The sequence below is a fragment of the Mytilus californianus genome, unplaced genomic scaffold, assembly GCF_021869535.1.
Source record: "Mytilus californianus isolate M0D057914Y unplaced genomic scaffold, xbMytCali1.0.p SCAF_6, whole genome shotgun sequence".
In the NCBI taxonomy this organism is placed as follows: Eukaryota; Metazoa; Mollusca; class Bivalvia; order Mytilida; family Mytilidae; genus Mytilus; species Mytilus californianus.
This window is the reverse complement of record NW_026262712.1, coordinates 52,516,723-52,542,537: the sequence shown is the minus strand read 5'-3', so window position 1 is coordinate 52,542,537 and position 25,815 is coordinate 52,516,723. Positions and strand designations below refer to the sequence as shown.

At 29.9% G+C, this 25,815-nt stretch overlaps 2 protein-coding genes and 1 long non-coding RNA gene across 8 annotated transcripts; all 3 read left to right on the top strand.

Moving 5' to 3' along the window:
* On the top strand, window positions 1-13,063 carry LOC127706145 (uncharacterized). Of its 6 annotated transcripts, XR_007984256.1 has the most exons (9): window positions 1-98; window positions 4,143-4,230; window positions 5,224-5,308; window positions 6,172-6,256; window positions 7,120-7,204; window positions 9,501-9,585; window positions 11,214-11,298; window positions 12,071-12,155; window positions 12,709-13,063. It is a non-coding gene; the product is annotated as an uncharacterized LOC127706145 (long non-coding RNA). The 6 variants fall into 6 exon arrangements; XR_007984252.1 differs by lacking the exon at window positions 12,709-13,063 and having other exon boundaries at window positions 12,071-12,225; XR_007984253.1 differs by lacking the exons at window positions 5,224-5,308; window positions 12,709-13,063 and having other exon boundaries at window positions 12,071-12,225.
* A 1,700-nt stretch (window positions 13,064-14,763) lies between these two features.
* On the top strand, window positions 14,764-17,437 carry LOC127705809 (uncharacterized). The gene is made up of 2 exons (XM_052210159.1): window positions 14,764-15,402; window positions 16,700-17,437. Exons 1-2 carry the CDS (start codon window positions 14,764-14,766, stop codon window positions 17,435-17,437), a joined length of 1,377 nt encoding a protein of 458 aa, XP_052066119.1.
* LOC127705808 (uncharacterized) lies at window positions 17,438-22,570 on the top strand. Its single transcript, XM_052210158.1, has 2 exons — window positions 17,438-17,783; window positions 21,834-22,570. The coding sequence occupies exons 1-2, from the start codon at window positions 17,438-17,440 to the stop codon at window positions 22,568-22,570; spliced, it is 1,083 nt and encodes a 360-aa protein (XP_052066118.1).
* Window positions 22,571-25,815: the final 3,245 nt, after the last annotated feature.

Sequence of the window (25,815 nt, the reverse complement as noted above, 5' to 3'; positions counted from 1 at the left end):
AATACAGCTGTCAGATAGAACGTCTGCTACAATGAAGATCGACAATGTAACGCATTAGCACATTTAAATGATATCTTCACAGAAGAATTGAATACCATGTAAAAATATATATAAATATCATTACTATTAAAAAAAGATCTACAAAAAAAATGAGGATTTATATAGATATTTTTTTATTTTTGGCAGTGGCTATTTTGCCGGCACCGGCAAAATAGCAAATATGCTGGACTATATTGCCGGCACTGATTAAAATATCTCTTAATTAAGTCGAATTTTAATTCAAGCCGGCAAAATAGCATATTTCTATAAAAATGGCTATTTTACCGGCACCAGCAATATATATTATATATTAATAGTGAACTTGTTATTTTGCCTATGGAAGTGTAATATTTACTTGGAAAGATCTATGAAAATGTGCAGTAAGACATAAAGCTTTATTTAGAGTCGGTATATGCAATACAAGTACAAACATAAGCTCTGAAGAGCTTTTAAAACCGACAGAGCAACAATAAAACAAAACATACATATCAAGTCATGCACACATAAATTAAACATATAAAGCAAGAGTTCATATCAGTACATGCAGTATGGAAACATGCAGCACAAAAGTTCTTTAAGCATCTTACAAGTTCAACACACACTGAAACATGCACTTATGAGATAAAAACTCAAAAGCAAAAATAAAATGGTTTGCAATTTAAAAGCACATATATATTAGGTAAACAACTAAAATTAGCACAAAGCAGCAGAAGTACTATAGTAAAGATAACATAAAAGAATCAAATAATTACTGATATACCAGTATTTAAATAAGAAAACAGCCAACAATATTTGAGATACATGTTATTCCTTAAAAACTTTAAACATCTATCAGTCAAAGTGAAAACATCAGTTCCACCTCAGTAAAGGAACAGGCATATAAATCTTTAGTCAGACCATCACTAGAATATGCCTGTTCAGTCTGGGACCCTTAATACTTTACTGAGGATATAAACAAAATAGAAAAAGTACAAAAAAGGGCTACTAGATTTGTCACTAACCAACACAGAAACACCTCAAGCGTTAGTGACATGATAGATCACTTAAAATGGAGAGACCTCGCACACAGAAGAACAGATGCATGCCTGGTCATGTTTTATAAAATCACATATCATCTCATTGCGATCACAACAACAGACAGACTAATTCAACCGCTCAGACAGTCCCGGAACATGTACACACTCTCATATCAAATTCCATCCTGCAGAACAAAAATAAGGCAACAATCATTTTTTCCACGAACAATTAAAAACAGGAACAGCCTTCCTCTGAGTATTGTGATGAGCAACTCTATAGAGTTGTTCAAAGCAGCAGTCTCAACCGACACCTACAGTCATGCAGTAAATTCATCATGTGTAAATAGTTTTATCTTAATATTAAAAAAATAATAAGTTAAAAATATGCACTGCCATTATGTAAAAATGTCATTATCAATTTTTTTGTTATTAATTTCAAATTTGTAAATTTTTCACTGTATATATGTCTTCACAAAGCAATGCGCAGTACAAGTGACAAAAACTTCAACGTGTTGAAGGCGGTCATTACATAGTAGAAGTAGAAGAAAATAGGAATTTATAATTAACAAGATAAAAATTAATATTGAGCATCCATTTGTAGCAACGAAATCATATCTATAATCTAGACATGTAGCTGAAATAATTTCTAAAATCAGTCAAATTAAATTCTACATGTGTGCATAAGAATTAATTCTAAGATTTTTTAACAGTTTGTTATAAAAAAAATACACGTTAAAAATCTCATTGCAAATTTATTTTGATAAGACATTATACAATATAACATAAAGTCAATCACATACATGTAGCTTAAAATATCAAAAATGTTTAAATTAATATCTTGCTTTTGAAATAATAGTCAGTTCTTTGAGTTGCATGTATGTGTTATCAAAAAATATAACTATTTTTATATAAATATGCTATTTTGCCAGCTTGTATTAAGATAATCAGTGCCGGCAAAATAGCCACTGCCTTTATTTTTACCAATTTAAGTACCATACAAACAGACAACAGTCTACAGTTCGGGGAATGTTAGATTATAATTTAAAGGTTTCCGAAGTCAGAATTTTATCAAAGAAATTTGTTTTTGCTGCTTAAAACAAGAAAGATCAGGATTAAATAGAGAATATATTTTTAAATGTTCAAAATAACATACTAATATTAAAACAAAATGAAGGGAGTCAGAAAGTCAAACATGTCTAGTCTTTAACTTGAAATGATAAAATCTATAGATTGCCAGATGTCATAAATGCATATTCTTCAGTGTCTTTTGGTTATAAACTTTTACAAACTCTACTCCTGACTGCTCCCAAATTTTTCTTTTTTGTATTTTTTTTCCAATTATTTCTTAACACTGAGCTGAGAAACAACAACAAATAAAGAACAATTTCAACATGTATCTAAATGTTGAGGTACATGCAAATCTCATTTTTTTTACAATGTAGGTACCATTGTCTGTTTATTGTGGTCTGATGAAACTATATTTCATATAATTATTTCAACCAAATTCGAGGCCATATTAATTTTAAGTATAAAAAAGAAGATGTGGTATGATTGCCAATGAGACAACTCTCCACAAGAGACCAAATGACACAGAAATTAACTAACAAAGAAACAAAACAAAACTAAAGAAACTAACAACAAAGTGCCAAGATATAAAGGGGAACAAAAAATAAACAGTCACAACAAACATTTTCAAATTCAATTTATAAAATATAACACAGCCTCCTTTGTAGAAAGCAGTATAATATCACATATATTATACATGTAAGTTGTTTCATCTCTAACGAACTAACAAGGTGACCATTGGAAATTTTATCTCATCTAAAACAAATAAATAATTATGTAAAATACTGTCTTTTTTAAGATTTCATCATTTTCCCGGCTAGCTAGTTTCTTCAAGTTCATAACTTTTTCTTCTTTAGGTAAACAAAATTTTGACCTCTGTTTCCCAGTATTTTGATTTAAAGAATTGATGAAACTTTCTCTAAACCAAAATAAATGGAACATTCAAGTAAATATAGACTTTCAAATTCTTAAGTACATAGTAGTTCATTTCTGGATTTATGTTTATACCAACCCTTTCCCCCAATTGCAGATTTCATTCAAGGCCCTTTTATTTGTAAGTAGCTCTATCATCTATCTTCAAAACCAATACCATTATGAAACCATTAATCAAAAGTTTTCAATAAAATGATAGATTTCAATCATACACATACATGTACTAGTAATCTTCTCTTGGTTAGACAATGCAGAAATTTTTCTTTTAACTAGACTGTTTTAAACTAAAAAATAAAAAAAATAAACGTTTTTTCTGATATCAAAATTAATTCCCTGTACACTGGACACAATATGAAATATACAGCATAAGGGATATAACTCTATTCATATTTACCTATTTCTAATACTGTGTTGACTTATTATAGATATGTAAGCATGTCCTTTGTTTACATATTTATTTTTATTTATATATTTATAGGAATTTATTGGTGTATAAACTCTACCAATTTACTCACAAACAAATAAAAGTCCTAAAGACTTTTATGATATGTTTGTGAGTGACTTGGTCCAGTTTATTATAGGATTAAACACATTTTTTCTAGAGGTTATTGATGTGTAAACCGGAGCAATTAACTCACAGACTGAATAAAAGTCCGAAATTCTTAAAATAGGTGATAAGGAATTTATTTTTCCACACTCATAACCTCTATCACACGTAAATTTATATATTTGCGTCATTGAATTGGCCTGGTGCATGAATATATTTGTTGGTTAACGCAAAAATATGTACTCAATGAAATTTGCTCTCTGATTTAAATTAACTACAAAAATTCTTTTTTAGCATTCAAATGAATGTTTTGTGTTTATTGTTTAATTTAATGATTACAGCATGCATTACACCTGTTTCTTAGCCTTGTAAAAATACAGCTGATATTTAATTACACTAAACCATTAATGAATATGTTAATACGCTGCAGCCTTGCTAAATATATCGCTGTTAAAACAATGAAAAATATTTGCAATTAAATATAAGGAACTATTTTTCTTTTTAAATGCTCAATCGTCATAAAATCAATATTTTTTTTACAGATGGAAAGCTGACATCAAGCAGCAATTAGAACGACAAGACAAAACATGATGGACCACTATTAAGTAAATGAGTACAACATATATTAATGTAAGTAAAAATAGTAATGGTCCCAAAATTGAGTCATGGAAGAAGATTTCTGGATAATATAGTCCTCAAGTATAAAAATATGTAGATGTGGTATGATTGCCAATGAGACAAATATCTGCCAAAGACATGAGAAAACCATCTTAATATGACTGGTAATAGCTCATTTTACTGGAAAAAAATACACACTTCATGTACAAAATATACTAGAAGCGCTAAGCTTTGCTGGTTCCAATGTAGAATTATTCATAGAATTTTAGGAACTGATTCACCACTTTACAAGATGAAAATAAATAGTAGCAACATATATATTTTTGCAAAGAAGAACAATACTATATTTACTGAAAACAAAGTTACAAAAAGTATTGCCAAATTTGAATGCTTTATAAAATTATTTAAAGGAACACAAGAACTCAGAGAAATACATTTCATTTAACTCTCTGTAGAGGAATATGATAAATCTCAAAAATTTAGTGGTGTCTTCTTAATCTATCATGTCAACCTTAGACTGGTTTGCTTTTCTTCCTTGTCTGCACCCTCAACTCTAATTAAAAATATGATACCAAAAACTTTATTGTTGCTGCCCTACATGCCAATGGCATACCGGGCAGTAAGTAAGTAATATAAATAAAGCAAAAATTTATATGTGCACCTGTTCATTGAATAAAAAAAGGTTAATTGCAGGAGAATTTATCCTAATTTTTTTATATTACATATTATTATATTCAAATTCAATTATTAGGACAATATCAACCAAATATATTTATATATTTAATCTAAAACTGTGAAAAATATAAGGACTATAAAGCAACTAAAAAAAAAAAATTATTAGGTCAATGGTATAAGGGAGATAATTCCAATTGATGAAAAAAAAAAATTGGACTAAAATTTATTCCGACAAAATCAGCTAATCAAATTGCGAGAAATTACTCTAAATCAGGATAACATATTTTATCCTGCAATCAACCAACTTTTATTAAATATTTTTATTTATAGATGTGAAGAGACTTTTAGCACCAACCTGAACAACAAAACAAACATGAATTATATATGTAGATTTTGAAATTTAACAAAGACCAAGGTAAGTTCAAATTGTGCCGCAGTTTGAACATCAATAAAAAATAAAGGGACAGAATAATGAAATATATTAAACCAGCTTCTTTTTATTGATATTAAAAAAAAATCATGGTTATTTGAAAATCATATTCCTGAATTTTAAGGAGTAGATTATGGTACATTATCATCAAGTATGCTATCAACAACACTATAAAAATAGGAGATGTGGTATGATTGCCAATGAGACAACTATCCACCAAAGTTCAAGTTGTTAAAGCAATAACATGCAACCATACAGCCTTCAACTATGAGAAAAACCCATACCTTAAGGTCGGCTATAAAAGATCACAACATAAAAATATAATACATTTCAAATAAAAAAACTAACCGAATTAATTCTTTGAGAAAATTGCTTTTTTGTCCAATGGCATAATAAAGACAGTGCATGTATATGGTCATTGTTTGAAAATAAAAGCTATATTGGCAACGGTTACAAAACTTTATTTGTCCAGTAAATAAATAAAGCAAACATTTATATGTGCACCTGTTAATTGAATAAAAATAGGTTAATTGCAGGAGAATTTATCCTAATTTTTTTATATTACATATTATTATATTCAAATTCAATTATTAGGACAATATCAACCAAATATATTTATATATTTAATCTAAAACTGTGAAAAATATAAGGACTATAAAGCAACTAAAAAAAAAAAATTATTAGGTCAATGGTATAAGGGAGATAATTCCAATTGATGAAAAAAAAAAATTGGACTAAAATTTATTCCGACAAAATCAGCTAATCAAATTGCGAGAAATTACTCTAAATCAGGATAACATATTTTATCCTGCAATCAACCAACTTTTATTAAATATTTTTATTTATAGATGTGAAGAGACTTTTAGCACCAACCTGAACAACAAAACAAACATGAATTATATATGTAGATTTTGAAATTTAACAAAGACCAAGGTAAGTTCAAATTGTGCCGCAGTTTGAACATCAATAAAAAATAAAGGGACAGAATAATGAAATATATTAAACCAGCTTCTTTTTATTGATATTAAAAAAAAATCATGGTTATTTGAAAATCATATTCCTGAATTTTAAGGAGTAGATTATGGTACATTATCATCAAGTATGCTATCAACAACACTATAAAAATAGGAGATGTGGTATGATTGCCAATGAGACAACTATCCACCAAAGTTCAAGTTGTTAAAGCAATAACATGCAACCATACAGCCTTCAACTATGAGAAAAACCCATACCTTAAGGTCGGCTATAAAAGATCACAACATAAAAATATAATACATTTCAAATAAAAAAACTAACCGAATTAATTCTTTGAGAAAATTGCTTTTTTGTCCAATGGCATAATAAAGACAGTGCATGTATATGGTCATTGTTTGAAAATAAAAGCTATATTGGCAACGGTTACAAAACTTTATTTGTCCAGTAAATAAATAAAGCAAACATTTATATGTGCACCTGTTAATTGAATAAAAATAGGTTAATTGCAGGAGAATTTATCCTAATTTTTTTATATTACATATTATTATATTCAAATTCAATTATTAGGACAATATCAACCAAATATATTTATATATTTAATCTAAAACTGTGAAAAATATAAGGACTATAAAGCAACTAAAAAAAAAAAATTATTAGGTCAATGGTATAAGGGAGATAATTCCAATTGATGAAAAAAAAAAATTGGACTAAAATTTATTCCGACAAAATCAGCTAATCAAATTGCGAGAAATTACTCTAAATCAGGATAACATATTTTATCCTGCAATCAACCAACTTTTATTAAATATTTTTATTTATAGATGTGAAGAGACTTTTAGCACCAACCTGAACAACAAAACAAACATGAATTATATATGTAGATTTTGAAATTTAACAAAGACCAAGGTAAGTTCAAATTGTGCCGCAGTTTGAACATCAATAAAAAATAAAGGGACAGAATAATGAAATATATTAAACCAGCTTCTTTTTATTGATATTAAAAAAAAATCATGGTTATTTGAAAATCATATTCCTGAATTTTAAGGAGTAGATTATGGTACATTATCATCAAGTATGCTATCAACAACACTATAAAAATAGGAGATGTGGTATGATTGCCAATGAGACAACTATCCACCAAAGTTCAAGTTGTTAAAGCAATAACATGCAACCATACAGCCTTCAACTATGAGAAAAACCCATACCTTAAGGTCGGCTATAAAAGATCACAACATAAAAATATAATACATTTCAAATAAAAAAACTAACCGAATTAATTCTTTGAGAAAATTGCTTTTTTGTCCAATGGCATAATAAAGACAGTGCATGTATATGGTCATTGTTTGAAAATAAAAGCTATATTGGCAACGGTTACAAAACTTTATTTGTCCAGTAAATAAATAAAGCAAACATTTATATGTGCACCTGTTAATTGAATAAAAATTGGTTGAATGCAGGATAAAATATTGTATTAAATATTTTTATTTATAGATGTGAAGAGACTTTAAGCACCAACCTGAACAACAAGACAAGCATGAATTATATATGTAGATTTTGAAATTTAACAAATACCAAGGTAAGTTCAAATTGTGCCGCAGTTTGAACATCAATAAAAAAATAAAGGGACAGAATAATGAAATATATTAAACCAGCTTCTTTTTATTGATATTAAAAAAAAATCATGGTTATTTGAAAATCATGAATTTTAAGGAGTAGATAATGGTACATTTTTGTCAAGTATGCTATCAACACTGCTATAAAAATAGGAGATGTGGTATGATTGCCAATGAGACAACTATCCACCAAAGTTCAAATGAAGTCGATGTAAGCAATTATTTGCAACGGTACAGCCTTCAACTATGAGAAAAACCCATACCTTATGGTGGGCTATAAAAGAATATTTCTTCTTTGTCTAATGGAATAAATAAAGACAGTGCATGTATGTGGTCATTGTTTAAAAATAAAAGCTATATTGGCAACGGTTACAAAACTTGAAAAAAGGGAACCTCTAGTAGGTGCAGGATAAAAACACAATATACTTTAATTGTTAAAATTTATTTGTATGAGCTTGAGGACCATATTTTAAATTAAGTAATACAGATGAAATAAGCAACATTTACACACTATCTCAAAGATTTAGTGGTGTCTTCTTAAGCTATCATGTCCATCTTAGACTGGTTTACTTTTCTTCCTTGTCTGCACCCTCAACTCTAATTAAAAATATGATACCAAAAACTTTATTTGTCCAGTAAATAAATAAAGCAAACATTTATATGTGCACCTGTTAATTGAATAAAAATTGGTTGATTGCAGGATAAAATATTGTATTAAATATTTTTATTTATAGATGTGAAGAGACTTTTAGCACCAACCTGAACAACAAGACAAGCATGAATTATATATGTAGATTTTGAAATTTAACAAATACCAAGGTAAGTTCAAATTGTGCCGCAGTTTGAACATCAATAAAAAATAAAGGGACAGAATAATGAAATATATTAAACCAGCTTCTTTTTATTGATATTAAAAAAAAATCATGTTTATTTGAAAATCATGAATTTTAAGGAGTAGATTATGGTACATTATCGTCAGGTATGCTATCAACACTGCTATAAAAATAGGAGATGTGGTATGATTGCCAATGAGACAACTATCCACCAAAGTTCAAATGAAGTTGATGTAAGCAGTTACATGCAACCGTACAGCCTTCAACTATGAGAAAAACCCATACCTTATGGTGGGCTATAAAAGAACATTACTTCTTTGTCTAATGGAATAAATAAAGACATTGCATGTATGTGGTCATTGTTTGAAAATAAAAGCTATATTGGCAACGGTTACAAAACTTGAAAAAAGGGAACCTCTAATAGGTGCAGGATAAAAACACAATATACTTTAATTGTTAAAATTTATTTGTATGAGCTTGAGGACCATATTTTAAATTAAGTAATACAGATGAAATAAGCAACATTTACACACTATCTCAAAGATTTAGTGGTGTCTTCTTAAGCTATCATGTCCATCTTAGACTGGTTTACTTTTCTTCCTTGTCTGCACCCTCAACTCTAATTAAAAATATGATACCAAAAACTTTATTTGTCCAGTAAATAAAAAAAACAAACATTTATATGTGCACCTGTTAATTGAATAAAAATTGGTTGATTGCAGGATAAAATATTGTATTAAATATTTTTATTTATAGATGTGAAGAGACTTTTAGCACCAACCTGAACAACAAAACAAACATGAATTATATATGTAGATTTTGAAATTTAACAAAGACCAAGGTAAGTTCAAATTGTGCCGCAGTTTGAACATCAATAAAAAAATAAAGGGACAGAATAATGAAATATATTAAACCAGCTTCTTTTTATTGATATTAAAAAAAAATCATGGTTATTTGAAAATCATGAATTTTAAGGAGTAGATAATGGTACATTTTTGTCAAGTATGCTATCAACACTGCTATAAAAATAGGAGATGTGGTATGATTGCCAATGAGACAACTATCCACCAAAGTTCAAATGAAGTCGATGTAAGCAATTACATGCAACGGTACAGCCTTCAACTATGAGAAAAACCCATACATTATGGTGGGCTATAAAAGAATATTGCTTCTTTGTCTAATGGAATAAATAAAGACAGTGCATGTATGTGGTCATTGTTTGAAAATAAAAGCTATATTGGCAACGGTTACAAAACTTGAAAAAAGGGAACCTCTAATAGGTGCAGGATAAAAACACAATATACTTTAATTGTTAAAATTTATTTGTATGAGCTTGAGGACCATATTTTAAATTAAGTAATACAGATGAAATAAGCAACATTTACACACTATCTCAAAGATTTAGTGGTGTCTTCTTAAGCTATCATGTCCATCTTAGACTGGTTTAATTTTCTTCCTTGTCTGCACCCTCAACTCTAATTAAAAATATGATACCAAAAACTTTATTTGTCCAGTAAATAAATAAAGCAAACATTTATATGTGCACCTGTTAATTGAATAAAAATTGGTTGATTGCAGGATAAAATATTGTATTAAATATTTTTATTTATAGATGTGAAGAGACTTTTAGCACCAACCTGAACAACAAGACAAGCATGAATTATATATGTAGATTTTGAAATTTAACAAATACCAAGGTAAGTTCAAATTGTGCCGCAGTTTGAACATCAATAAAAAATAAAGGGACAGAATAATGAAATATATTAAACCAGCTTCTTTTTATTGATATTAAAAAAAAATCATGTTTATTTGAAAATCATGAATTTTAAGGAGTAGATTATGGTACATTATCGTCAGGTATGCTATCAACACTGCTATGAAAATAGGAGATGTGGTATGATTGCCAATGAGACAACTATCCACCAAAGTTCAAATGAAGTTGATGTAAGCAGTTACATGCAACCGTACAGCCTTCAACTATGAGAAAAACCCATACCTTATGGTGGGCTATAAAAGAACATTACTTCTTTGTCTAATGGAATAAATAAAGACATTGCATGTATGTGGTCATTGTTTGAAAATAAAAGCTATATTGGCAAAGGTTACAAAACTTGAAAAAAGGGAACCTCTAATAGGTGCAGGATAAAAACACAATATACTTTAATTGTTAAAATTTATTTGTATGAGCTTGAGGACCATATTTTAAATTAAGTAATACAGATGAAATAAGCAACATTTACACACTATCTCAAAGATTTAGTGGTGTCTTCTTAAGCTATCATGTCCATCTTAGACTGGTTTACTTTTCTTCCTTGTCTGCACCCTCAACTCTAATTAAAAATATGATACCAAAAACTTTATTTGTCCAGTAAATAAAAAAAAAACAAACATTTATATGTGCACCTGTTAATTGAATAAAAATTGGTTGATTGCAGGATAAAATATTGTATTAAATATTTTTATTTATAGATGTGAAGAGACTTTTAGCACCAACCTGAACAACAAAACAAACATGAATTATATATGTAGATTTTGAAATTTAACAAAGACCAAGGTCAGTTCAATTTGTGCCGCAGTTTGAACATCAATAAAAAATAAAGGGACAGAATAATGAAATATATTAAACCAGCTTCTTTTTATTGATATTAAAAAAAAATCATGTTTATTTGAAAATCATGAATTTTAAGGAGTATAGATTATGGTACATTATCGTCAAGTATGCTATCAACACTGCTATAAAAATAGGAGATGTGGTATGATTGCCAATGAGACAACTATCCACCAAAGTTCAAATGAAGTTGATGTAAGCAGTTACATGCAACCGTACAGCCTTCAACTATGAGAAAAACCCATACCTTATGGTGGGCTATAAAAGAACATTACTTCTTTGTCTAATGGAATAAATAAAGACATTGCATGTATGTGGTCATTGTTTGAAAATAAAAGCTATATTGGCAACGGTTACAAAACTTGAAAAAAGGGAACCTCTAATAGGTGCAGGATAAAAACACAATATACTTTAATTGTTAAAATTTATTTGTATGAGCTTGAGGACCATATTTTAAATTAAGTAATACAGATGAAATAAGCAACATTTACACACTATCTCAAAGATTTAGTGGTGTCTTCTTAAGCTATCATGTCCATCTTAGACTGGTTTACTTTTCTTCCTTGTCTGCACCCTCAACTCTAATTAAAAATACGATACCAAAAACTTTATTTGTCCAGTAAATAAAAAAAACAAACATTTATATGTGCACCTGTTAATTGAATAAAAATTGGTTGATTGCAGGATAAAATATTGTATTAAATATTTTTATTTATAGATGTGAAGAGACTTTTAGCACCAACCTGAACAACAAAACAAACATGAATTATATATGTAGATTTTGAAATTTAACAAAGACCAAGGTCAGTTCAATTTGTGCCGCAGTTTGAACATCAATAAAAAATAAAGGGACAGAATAATGAAATATATTAAACCAGCTTCTTTTTATTGATATTAAAAAAAAATCATGTTTATTTGAAAATCATGAATTTTAAGGAGTAGATTACCGGGTAAGGTACATTATCGTCAAGTATGCTATCAACACTGCTATAAAAATAGGAGATGTGGTATGATTGCCAATGAGACAACTATCCACCAAAGTTCAAATGAAGTTGTTGTAAGCAGTTACATGCAACCGTACAGCCTTCAACTATGAGAAAAACCCATACCTTATGGTGGGCTATACAAGAATATTGCTTCTTTGTGTAATGGAATAAATAAAGACAGTACATGTATGTGGTCATTGCTTCAAATTAAAAGCTATATGGCTGTTGATGGATACTTATACAGCCCAATTACACACCTCAACTACTTTGTAAATTGCATATCCCTTTCGATTTCATGTAATACAGGCTTTTCAGAGTTTACAGGAAAATTGTATTAATGATGCATACTTTTAATCTTTCCTTTATAAAGTTGACTTCCGACACCAAAAGGATGAATGTAGGCCAAGGTACACCTATCAAGCAGAGAGAATGTGATAGAGATATTTGTTTAGTGTGTGGAAAATTTGCAAAGGAGGCCCGTAGAGTAGAAACCATCCGAAAGTTAAAAGGGAAAGATTATTGTTTAAAAGATTTATTGAAGAAATATGGTGGAATTAATGTTGAAAGTGGGACAGTATGTAGAAAATGCAGTAAAAAAGTTGACACTCTTCACAAAAAGAATACTGATTTCTACAATGAATGCCAAAAAAATGCTGGAATGTCGAAACGAATGGCTTCGTCACCACATATTAATCCACCAAAAAGAATAAATATGTCAACACCCAAACCATCTACTCATTATGCAACAGTTTTCAGTGAAAGTGAAGATGAAGATGACATTTCATTCATTGGTTTACATTTATCAGATGAAGGTAATTAATTTAAAATATATGTTTACTTAAACCTGGCAACAATGAGTTGGGTGGTGCCCAATGAAACCCTTGCAAAATTGCAGATAATACAGATTCTTTACTATAAAGTTTCTGGGGGACCAGGAACCATTGTAAATACATATAATTGTAATTTTGTATAACTATCAATTAATTACTTTAAAATTGAATTATTATGCACAATAGCTAACTAAGATTATTAAAAAATTAAGAATTAATTTATGGTAGCCACGATATTGTGCTGGTTTAACTTTTGACATTGTACCTTGACCAAGGGATAACAATTTTGGAAAAACAACAACAAATAGTGGATTCCTTCAATTATTAACCAAAGGAAAAATTGGTTATTGATAAGGTGATGTACGGTGGACAGCCCGTCCACCGTACATCACCTTATCAATAACCAATTTTTCCATTTGCTGCCAAGCAGTGTTCGTTTATTAACATGGATTCGCTATGATGAAATCTTTTCAAATTTAGATATGTGGTTTCCTGTGACGAAATGTACGTCAAGTTCTTTTTCACGATTTTAGCTTTCAGTAGCGAAATGCAATATTTATGATACTATTTACTTTTATTTTGAGTTATTTCCCTTTGCTCAGAAATGGTAAAATTAATAATTTTATGGATAGATTGTCAAAAGTGATACTTATAATATGATCTATTTTTATTTATGAGTAATTTTAGTTTGAACAGGAATGGTGTAATTAATAAGTATATGGATAGGTACATGTAGTATATCAAGGATTATATCTTCAAATGATTTTAGACAGGAGTTGTAAAAAGATTGTTATGTGGTTTTTTTGTGTGTGTGTTAATGTTTCATTTTTACTTGATCCTGTTTGAGTTTCAAGATTTGCAAATATCATTTTCATGCAGGAAGTTCTGGTTTGCTGTCACTCTGACAGACTCTTGTTCTCAATCTTATATAGTAACAATGCAATTTAAGAGGCAAATCACCAGAAAACTCATAAAAACAACAATCAACCAAAGCAGACAACATTCAAACATTCTAAAGGAGTAAACAAAATCCTATGAACATAAGGTGATATCAGATGTTGTGGAAGGGTGAGCACATCCTGTTTTACATGTAACACCTGTCCTGTTTCTTTCCAGTATCAAAACTGGTGTGAGGTCTCGTACAAGACTTAAATTAACTTATCTAAGAATATCAGTTAAATTCTGTTTGACAGGCACAATGTGTATGACAGTAATAATCTTATTTTAAAATTTGGTTTTATGAATCAACATTTTCCTATTTTGAAAACAGTTTTATTAATTGGCACAAATTTGTATGCTCTTCTTTATTTTTCCATTTCACTTTTTAAATAGATACAGAAACAGACCAAGTACATGTATCAGGTATCCTATCTTTACAGTCTGCATCATCATTATCAGCATCATCTTCTCATCAACTTGCATTAGATTCATTGACTTCTACTGCTACATCTGAATCAGCAACATCCATCCAAACAGCTTCTATGACATCTATGGCTTCTTCAGAGTCTGTAATATCAAACCTAACATCTTCATTGGCTTCATCTGATTCTGCAACATCAAATCAAACAGGTTCATGTTCAACATCTGTTGATCATATGTATTCCAAAAATAACGAGAAATCTTCAATTGTAAAATCTAAATGTAAAGAAGATAAACAAAGATCAACAATTTCAGCACCCATAGATCATGATTACATTGTATCAAAGCCTACTCCTGTTGTGAAAAATTTAATGGTAGAGAAAATCATGGATTTTAAAAACAATTTAGATATCAATGCAAAAACAATTATGAAAGAAGCAGACACCGAAATTCTCATGTCAGTCATTAAAACAGAAAACAAAAGAGAAATTATCAAACAACTTCTCACAACTGAGGGTTTTAAAGAGAACATTTTGTGCCTTTTTATGGAAGAAATGAATTTAATGTCCAATCTTCTAAGAAATAGGAAACTATTTTACGTCAGTGAATTGATGAAAAAAAACCCAGAGGATTTGAAATCTTTTAAATGGAATGAAATTATTAGCGAGTTCATGGTAAAGTTTCCAACAGTTTTCAGTTTAATATTAACCATGTTCTTAACACCAGAGGACATGGAGAATAAAGAGAAAATAGAAGCTATTATTCCAAGAATAGGAATGGTTTACAGCATGCTAATGCAGGGAAGAAACAAAGAGCTCAGCAGAATTCAACGTGTTACATCACTGTTTTTGTTTGACAACATATGTGATCAAAAGGTAAATAAATGATTTATAGGTTTAATACTAATAATGTAATGGGAATTCATCTTTGATTCCTATATTATGCAATGGTGATCATTCCAGTATTGTTCTTTCTAGCTGTTATACTGGAAATTCTTAAACAAGAAGATGGAGAATATACCTTGGTGTTGATGAAATAAAAATTTAGTATGATGGCCAATGAGACAACTCTCCACAAGAGACCAAATGGCACCTTTATTAACAACTTTAGGTCAGGATACAGCCTTCAACAATGAGCAATTTACAATACCTCAAAGTCTCCACTCCAATTTTTATAAATACTAAAAACCTAAAATCATTAATGAAATTAAAAATCTATAAATAATTGTAAAAACTGATATGTAAACAATTAATTAGGGCCCCGCCGAATGGCGGACGCCCTATATTGATCAGTCTGTTCGTCCGTCCGTAACAAATTGTGTCCGCTCTATATTTAGAGAACCGTTATGATTTCAAAGTTTATACTTGACATGTATATTAATCAACACCAGAGGGTGTGTCATAATGTATGTACAACTTCCTAGGTCAAAGGTCAAGGTAAAAAAATTTGGTTTTAGTTGACAACCCCATGTCCTATGGTAAAGATCGTGTCCGCTCTATATCTTGAGAACCGTTATGATTTCAAAGTTTATACTTGACATGTATATAAACCAACACCAGAGGGTGTGTCATAATTTATGTACAACTTCCTATGTCAAAGGTCAAGGTCAAAAACTTTGGTTTCAGTTGACAACCCCATGTCCAATGATAAAGATACAAATTTTTTACCACACATTATTCACATCGAGGCCCACAGAGATGGCTCCCATCTCAATGATATCTAGTTGCTACTAATTTTCTTAAATGATAATTTATCATGTATATAATGATCTAGATCTTCTTATAGAAGTTGATGACCGCCATCTTATATGGCTAAATTAGGATAATTATAGTATTACAAAACATTAAATACTTAAAGGGAACTTTGAACCAGTGAGCAGTGCAGTATGGTACCATGTGAGGTATAACTGGAACCTGGTAGCCTCGTGTTATAAATATACTGTACAGCAAAAACTGCCCACTAGCTGAACAAAAAGGCGGTTTTATTTGGGACATATGTTACACTTCTGGTTTTAATGTGTTTTCTGTTCAAGTTTAGCTAACAGAATAACTGTGAATACAATTAAACTTCAATACACATAATACTAATTTGTTTACTCACTTAATTTGATTTTAACAGAATTATTAGTTTTAAAATATAAATCATATTAAGGAAGCTTCATTTAACTTGCAGGTGTTTGACAGGCTTCAGACAGTGGGAGTATGCCTAAGCTATGAAAGAAGCTTACAAATTGTAGAGTTGATTGGAGGCCATTTTAATGATAAGGTTGTGAAGCTGGTAAAGAACAACATTCGTTTCAGGATAATTGGTGACAACATCAATTGGACTGTTGGTGTTCATGACCAAAGAATAAACAACAAACAGAAAATGATGCATGCCTTTGGTTCAGCAGTAATAGTTCAAAACCTGACCTTTACCAATCTAGACAGAGTTGTACCACAACAGCTATATAGTCACACACCGGTTCAAAACTTCATACCATCAGAGGAAGACTACAACCATATAACAACTGACTATATCATCCTAATGTCAAGGGTTGTTCTTGAACACATTCCCTACTTCAAAAGATTTTCAGATATTATTCCAATTAACATCAGTACACCATGCAGTCCTAACTTGAAAAAAAAGTCAGAAGTTATACCCTTACCTGTTCTGTTCAAAAATGAGCAATATTATCAAGATGTTGTAGGGATACTTGACTTCTATGAGAAATGTTTGAAAGATGCTCATGATAAAGCAGGAAAACAACTCGGTGATCAAACATTTCAGATAGGAGGTGACCAGCTTACAAGAGAGAGATTCTCAGGAGCAAAGTCACTCAGAGCACACCATCTTAACCCTGCTGACAAATTCAGCCACTTGAGTCCAATAACATTTGAACTCTTCCATATGTTGATGTCTTACCTCTAAATGTCATTGAACATCACATACAGACAAGAAAGTGGTCAAGATATTGGAACATTAAAATCTCTCCAAGATAGACTTTCCAGAAAAAATATTGGTGACAATGTTAATGATCACTATGAAGCAAACAAAGACTTTTTCATTTCTGTTACTGACATGTATATTGTGGAGTGTTTCTTGGAGTTTTTTGGTATGGAAGATAAATATTCAATGCCAACTAAACATGTGCCACCAACCTTTAACACAAATGACGAAATGAAGGAATGGTATTTCAGTACTGTGGAGATAATAGTCAAACAACATGTTTTCCTCCAAACTATAACCACTGGGGCAAAACAACAGATGCTGGAAGGTATATATATATGAGCCTGAAACATTAAAAGCAACTATTTGACCAAATAAACTTGATGTGTACATTACTATCCACCTTGATCAAAATAAACATATCCTTGAATCCTGGATCAGACACACTGATATGAAAAGCAGGTTTGGACAGGATGCAAGGATTAAATAAATTGGGTGGTGGGAGGATTTTGATTTTTACCATAAATGTTACAACTAACACTGGTCAAATTATAAACTAACTTTCAGCATGAATAAGTAAAAAATCTGATTTTTTTTAATAAATTAATTCTGACAGAATTCTAAACTTCAAAATCTGTTCTTATTGAGATTATATACTGCTACATGGAAATATGAGCACAAATGTGCAATCAAATTGTAACTTATATGATGTATATTTCTGTTTTTCATCTTACAACTAGGAATAATTTTATTGGATATACCAGACATGGGGTAATTGAAATATGTAATTGTAATTGACCGTAATTAATTACAATTTCTCAAGTAATTGTTTTGAAAGTAATGAATTACATAGCCAAAATTGTCTGTAATTGACAATTACTTTTCAATTACAACTCAATTACATTTAAATTTTTTTATTAGAAAGATTGAATCTTGTGTTTTCTCAAAATATGATGAAAAGCCATGACCTCAGTAAATGTAGTTAGCTGACAAAGCAAAGCCTATACAGTATACTTCTGTAATTACACAACCATGGGAGATTCTTTATTTTGTATTGATTGAACAAAAAATAAAAAAGAAGAAAAATAAAGATTTAAGAAACATGCCATAATTTGTGTTTAAAAGAAACCAGTAGTAAGTCACTGTCTTGTACCGTAATTAGCTTTGTTACCTATATGTATATTCAGATAGATATTGAATGAATACTTTATTGCTAGACATTGATTTAACATGATCATGCAATTTTAAAGGACATAGTCAATCAACAAATATAACTTCTGGCTATTTGTTTTATTATAAATTATATAATGACTGTTTTCACAACAGTTAAGTTTGCATGTTAAACAGGTGTTAAGACAATTGGAGATAGATAAATATACCCCTATAGCTAGGTACATGAAGTTTTTTAAATCAATTGTGATTAAAAGTAAAGTATATTTTAAAAAAAAGTCAGGCTTTCTAAATCAAGTTTTGATCAATATAAAAAATCATTTCATAATATTAAAATTAGGGCCCGCTTTTTGTATCATTTTCAATGAAATACATTAAAATATAAATTTCAATACTGGTAATTATAACAAAATTTAATATTTTCAAAATATTAAATAAGGCTTTTTATCATTTTGAGCATTAGATTAAACCTGACCTCTATCCCTTACGATTCCGGATGGACAAAGTATTATGTGCACTTCAGATTTATGTATGTTTTTTTTTCTTTTTTTGCCGTAACACACCAGATATCTAACTTTTACTATTCTTTGATACTGGCTGAATTAGAAAATAGTTGCTGAAGATCTCATTTGTTATTACTATTAAGCAATGTATGATACTTATGTACATATCATAGAAGTCTGAATAAATGCATGTTTTCAATATTTTAAATTTTCCTTTCAAAAGTAATTGAAGTAATTAATTACATTTGACAAGTAATTGGAAAGTAATTAATTACATTGGTAAAAAAAGTCAAATGTAATGTGTAATTTAATTGAAGATTTTGTAATTGTAATTGAATGTAATTAATTACTTTCAAAAGTAATTGACCCCATGTCTGGGATATACATGTATTAGCAGTTTGACAAACACTAATTTTGGTCTTTCAGAAGCATGGAGAGTTAACTCCTTATGGTTTTATTTATACCATTTGCTGCACATATTATTTAATGTACACTTTTACAGTATATCATAACCACATCACAGCTTAATGCTTCTTCTGAACATTTGAAGGTCCCTACTATGTATTGGTTACCTAAATTACACAAAAAACCAGTAAAATATCATTCCATCTCGCCCTCTAGTAAGTGTTCTATAACTAATCTTTCAGTGCTTTTAACAAGTTCCTTAACTACTATCAAAGAGCTTATCATAAACTATTGTAATAAAATATATGAAAGTAGTGGAATTAACTATTTTTGGAGTGTAAAAAATTCTTTGGATGTTTTAGATAAATTACGTTCTATTGATTGTCCTTTTGATTCTGTCGACGGTTTTGACTTTTCTACTCTTTACACTAAACTTCCACACAATCTTATCAAAAAAAAATTGGACTATTTAAATAAATGGTCGTTTGGTAAATCTGAATGCAAATATATTTGATGCAACTCATTTAAAGCCTTCTTCTCTAATGAGAAAGGTAAATATGCTAGACATACTTACTGGAGGTGTGATGAGATGATTGAAGCTGTTAATTTTCTCTTTGATAATATTTATGCACGTTTCGGCAGCTAAGTTTATCGACAGGTTGTAGGTATTCCTATGGGCAAAAATTGCGCCCCTTTTATAGCAGACTTGTTTTTGTACTGTTATGAATCACAGTTTATGACCAAACTCAGTAAAGACCCGTCTAAATTGCATTTAATTGATAAATTCAACAACACTTACCGTTATCTTGATGATATTTTTTCGTTAAATAATCAAGAATTTTCTCAATATACTGCCGAAATTTACCCAAAGGAACTTACTTTAAATAGATCAAATTTAAATGGTAACAACTGTCCTTTCCTAGATTTAGATATTTCGGTTTTACACGGGAAACTCCACACTTAGATTTATGACAAAAGGGACGATTTTTCGTTCCCTATTGTTAATTTTCCCTTTTTGGATGGTGATGTTCCTTTGGCACCATCTTACGGTGTTTATATTTCATAAATCGTTCGCTATGCCCATGTCTGTTGTGACGTTTTTGATTTTAACAAATGTAATCTATGTATTACTGGTAAATTATTAAGCCAGGGATTTCGTTACCACAAATTACTTAAAACCTTTACTTTATTCTTCCACAGATATAAAGATTTGGTTTTGAAGTTTGGTTGTACCTGTAGAAAACTTATTTCAAACGGGATTGCACATCCTCATTTTTACGGCAATATTGTTTACCGTGCCCGGAAATTTAGAAACGATCCTGGTAAACTTATCGATCCTTTAAATAAACTTTTCTAAAAGGTTACCAATTCAACACTGTAATTAGATCATTAAATATTGTTTTTATTGGTACTAATATTGATTTTGTTATCAGTAAATTAAAAGCAAACTAAATATTATTGTTATATACATATACACATTCATGGATCTACAATCTGTCGATACCTGTATCTTGGCATTGCACAAGGTCATGTTTTTCTCTGACTGTTTATGACGTCTTTACACTAAATCCATTGGATGTTGGATGTGTACGGATTGATAATTTAGTCTTATATGCATGATTTTTTTTATTAGTTGTTAGTGGCTTTGAACTAGCTGTCAGTAACTGTGAGTACTCTCAGATCTGTACTTAGTGTCTTTTTGTTGTTTGGATGTACAAGTACCCGGCCACGTCCACTTGTATTTGTAGTATTTGTATTCTTATCCATCTGATGAGTTAAGCCTCTTTCAACTGATTTTTATAGTTCGTTCTTATGTTGTACTGTTACACCACTGTCCCAGGTTAGGTTGGAATCCCGCTAACATGTTTAACCCCGCCACATTCTTTATGTATGTGCCTGTCCCAAGTCAGGAGCCTGTAATTCAGTGGTTGTCGTTTGTTTATGTATTACATATTTGTTTTTCGTTCATTTTTTGTACATAAATTAGGCCGTTAGTTTTCTTGTTTGAATTGTTTTACATTGTCATTTCGGGGCTTTTTATAGCTGACTGTGTGGTATGGGCTTTGCTCATTGTTGAAGGCCGTATGGTGACCTATAATTGTTAATTTCTGTGTCATTTGGTCTCTTGTGGAGAGTTGTCTCATTGGCATTCATACCACATTTTCTGTTTTATATTAAACAACAAACAAGACATGCATTCAAATCTTAAATGCAAAATGATTGGATAGTAATTTTTTTCAAATATGATTGATATATTGATTTAAAATATGTATCTCATTTTGAAAACTATTTCTTTACAGTTGATGGTCAGTGTTTCCGATTAGTTTTGGAAAATGGGAAAACCATCACACTCATGAAGAAAACAATATCAAAGTCAAAGAAAGGTGATAAAATTAGTAATTATGGAAATCAAATACTCCAGCTAGGATTGCTGTTTAAAGACTTGATAGATATGATACATATGCCAGAAAGAGTAAGAGGGATACGCTTGTTAAAACTTGCTATGATGTATTTCAAAGTCCATAACAATCTATCTAAGTACGCCTTAGAAATACTCAGACTTCTGGTACATCAACTATGTACTTTGTCTGAGAAAGGCTCCAATGAGGAATTCTACTCCATGTTTGTAAATACAGGAGGCAAATTTGACACGCATATTCCTGCTGACCGAAGGATGGAATACCTTGTCAAAGAAGTAAAAGAACATGTTAAACATATGTACTCCAACAAAACTGAAGAGAACATTTCAAACCGTACCAGGGCAATATCTGGAATTCACGAAATTTCAGAAAATTTTGACAAACAGTCAGGGGTAATTATACGTTCCAAAAAACATTCCGGCAAATCATCTAAGGCAGATGAACTGGCAATTCTGTCAGATTTACGAGATATAAGACCTTTTCATTGTCAACCTGGTAGGAAACATTCATCTTTTGGAGAAATTTCATCATCTGTTGTTCAAAACCTTGATGTCGACCATTATCACAATTGGATCAATACCAGAAAAGTTAAATTTGCTTTGGAAAATGGGAACTAAACATTTACATAATATAATGACTATCAAGTCTGTACTTTGTGTCTTTTTTGTTGTGAGGGATGTATAAATTCCTTTGCCAGGTCCAGTTTGTTTTTTGTTACTTGTTTTTTTTTGTATTGATCTGATGAGTGAAGATATTTCATCTGATTTTTGTAGATTGTTGTTATGTTGTATTTGATAATTACACCATTTTATGCCTGTCCCATGTCCTGAGCCTGATGTCGTTGGTTGATGTCTCTCATATTTGTTTTTTTTAATTGTTTTGATATAAATATATAAGGCAGTTAGTTTTCTCAATTCATTTTTTTCCATTTTTAAGTGGGACCTTTTATAGCGGACTATAAGGTATGGGTTTATCTCATTGTTGAAGGCTATATATATGGTTGCATTGCCTATAATTGCTTACATCTACTTCTTTTGAACTTTGGTGGAGAGTTGTCTCATTGGCAATCTTACCAATTCTCCATATTTTTATGATAGGTATTCTTAATTAAAAACTGCTATAGCTTTTGTCCAATCCATCATTATTTTTTCAAATATATTCCACCTTTGGTTTGTGGTGATATTTGATATATAACAGTCCACAGTAGAGGTTTTTTTTAAAAGCTGGTTTCTGGTACATGTAAAATCAATGGAATTAACATACAATAGTAACTTCTTATAATCTATAAATATTTTCAACTTTTTAATTAGTTACATGAAATATTTTTACATACTATAAAAGAAAATGCATGATCAGTTACTCTGTTTCCTTTATTTTTCAAATTTACAATTAGCATATGCAATGTACAGAATATTGGTTCTTTTCATTGCTGTTTCATAGACCAGGAACTGGTTATTCCATTTTTGGCAATATACTCTTATTTGGAATTAAAATATTTACTTTCCTGCATAATTGGAGTTATCTCCCATTGTTTTAACAACTATTTGTGAACAAAGTAAGAGGTACATTTTATTTCTTACAGTCAAACAATTTAATAAAAATGTTGCAAATAAGGTGTTCTTTAATATTTAAGCAGTAAGTCCAAAGTTTGTTCACTTCTGAAAATCATAATAAGATAGGTCCATTTTCTTGTTGTTGCTTTTTTTCATAAATATTTTTTTAAAACTGAAATGGCCCAGTCAATGCATTTTAACTGCTCAAAAAGCACAGAATTTTGTTCACTGACTTAATTGATAAATATATAGTGTAAAATTGGGTTAATTTAATTCAATATTTGTACAATGAGTAAAATGTTACTCAAATAATGCAGCTTTAGGTGTACATAAGGACATAACCCCTGAATGTCCCCTTCACATTTAATGTCTTTGTAGTACAAAACAATTTTGTCACACAAATTTTGGGTCAATCCTGACACAAGCTGTTGGTTTAACATGTTTATTTGATCATTTTCTGCCTTAAAATAAGATTCCAGCATTTCCTTTAATTGTTTACAATCAGGTTCATCAGCACATTGACAATTATCTATAACTTCACACTTTTCAACTTCACTTACAAGACAATAATCACATTCACAATCTTTTTCACATACATCACAGCAGTTATGCTTTAGCATTGAATCTAAATCTGCTTCTGTTTCAAAATACTGGCTCAGAAATTTTCTTCTGCATGTTTTAAGGAGGCAGAATTCTCTCACTTCTGGTTGTACAATGGTGTTGGTGGCAATATCACTCATATTATAATGCATAAATGCACTGCTTTGTCGACCATCTCTACCAGCTCTTCCAATTTCTTGTAGATAACCTAAATGAGTAAACAATTATTGTATTTGTAAAATCATTCCCTTTCAGTTTTCAAATGTTTTGTTCTGACATGAAAAAAAACAAAAAAACGTATTACATATTACAAATCTTTGAACTGCAATTTTGTTTTGAGGAGCTAGTGGTGCAATTAGTCATTGTGAAATTGTTTTCCTCATGATCATTTTTTTTCATCTTGTGTGAAAGTCTCATGTTTTTTTTAATGTTGGTGTATCACCATTAGAAGAGGTGACCAACATATAGCATTGACCTTTGACCTCATGGTGAAATTATTGATTTTTGTATTGTACATACTTGTAACCCCTATAACTTTTCATCTTTTACAAAGTGTTATGATATTTGGAATGTAGGTATATCACAACAGGATGATGTGTAGGGTACCATCATAACTTATATGTGAGCTTGATTTTTGACCTCAAGGTCAAATTATTGCTTCTTTTTTGTTTTTGTCAAAGATGTGTTATCTGGAACAATAATTTGATTTTTATCAGTGATATGTTGTTCAAAGTCAAAATGTCTTGTGCTGGACTTATTAAATTTGATGGTGTACAATGCAGATTTTCAAAAAAATGAAGGGGAGACATATATAATCGTTGTAACTCAAATTTATTGAAAGAAGCCTTTATATGTAACAAAAATATGCATGAAAATGACACTATGACTGAATTATTGGTACTACTCTGTTAAATTTATTGTAGAAAAGCTTGAATTAATAGAAACATATTTATTATTCAATTAATAGATTAAAACAACTTATTATGAAAAAGTTAAAAGACATTGTTTTTGAAAGCATGCTACACTGATGATGATAATGTTACTGGAAAGCTGGATACATATTTTTCTCATAAAAGTAATTTCAAAATGGAAAAATATCTTGATATTCAAAGTTTTGAATTAGGACAAATATTAATAAATATGTAAATTTTGCATATGCATATGTGCCCATCAATTACGAGTGGAAAAATAGCACTCTACAAACAAACCTATAGATAGGTCACAGAGGACTTGTAATTTTTGTTCTCATAATGATATAGAAGATGAGTTTCATTTTTGAAATAACTGTCCATTATATGATAACTTTTGAGAATTATTGTTTACACAAGCTCATGAGCACTATCAAAATTTTAATAACTTAGACTGCAAATCAAAATGTTTATGGTTAATGACCATGGAAGATAAATATATACTTGAAAAGTTATATTTTTTATGTAATTTTCTTATCCAGCATTTTGAATTGAGTTCCAAAAATTATACAAATGGCTAAATCTCTTTTAGTTTATCTATATATATTTTAAAATAAAAAAAAATAAAATAAAATACACATTACTCTGTTTATGCGTATGCATATTTCATGTATATATATTTTTATATATATATTATGTTAATTCCTAATATATGTGTTAGACTGCAGTCAAACTTGTAAAGGTGCTTATCCAATTCTTGCAATTTAAATATTATATACATAAATATTTAGTTATTTGTTG

Coding starts and splice junctions, on each gene's coding strand:
- LOC127705809 (XM_052210159.1), top strand. CDS start 14,764: ATGTATTCCAAAAATAACGAGAAATCTTCAATTGTAAAATCTAAATGT. Junction 15,403..16,699: donor ACAACATATGTGATCAAAAG/GTAAATAAATGA, acceptor TTTAACTTGCAG/GTGTTTGACAGGCTTCAGAC.
- LOC127705808 (XM_052210158.1), top strand. CDS start 17,438: ATGTCATTGAACATCACATACAGACAAGAAAGTGGTCAAGATATTGGA. Junction 17,784..21,833: donor AAAACAACAGATGCTGGAAG/GTATATATATAT, acceptor ATTTCTTTACAG/TTGATGGTCAGTGTTTCCGA.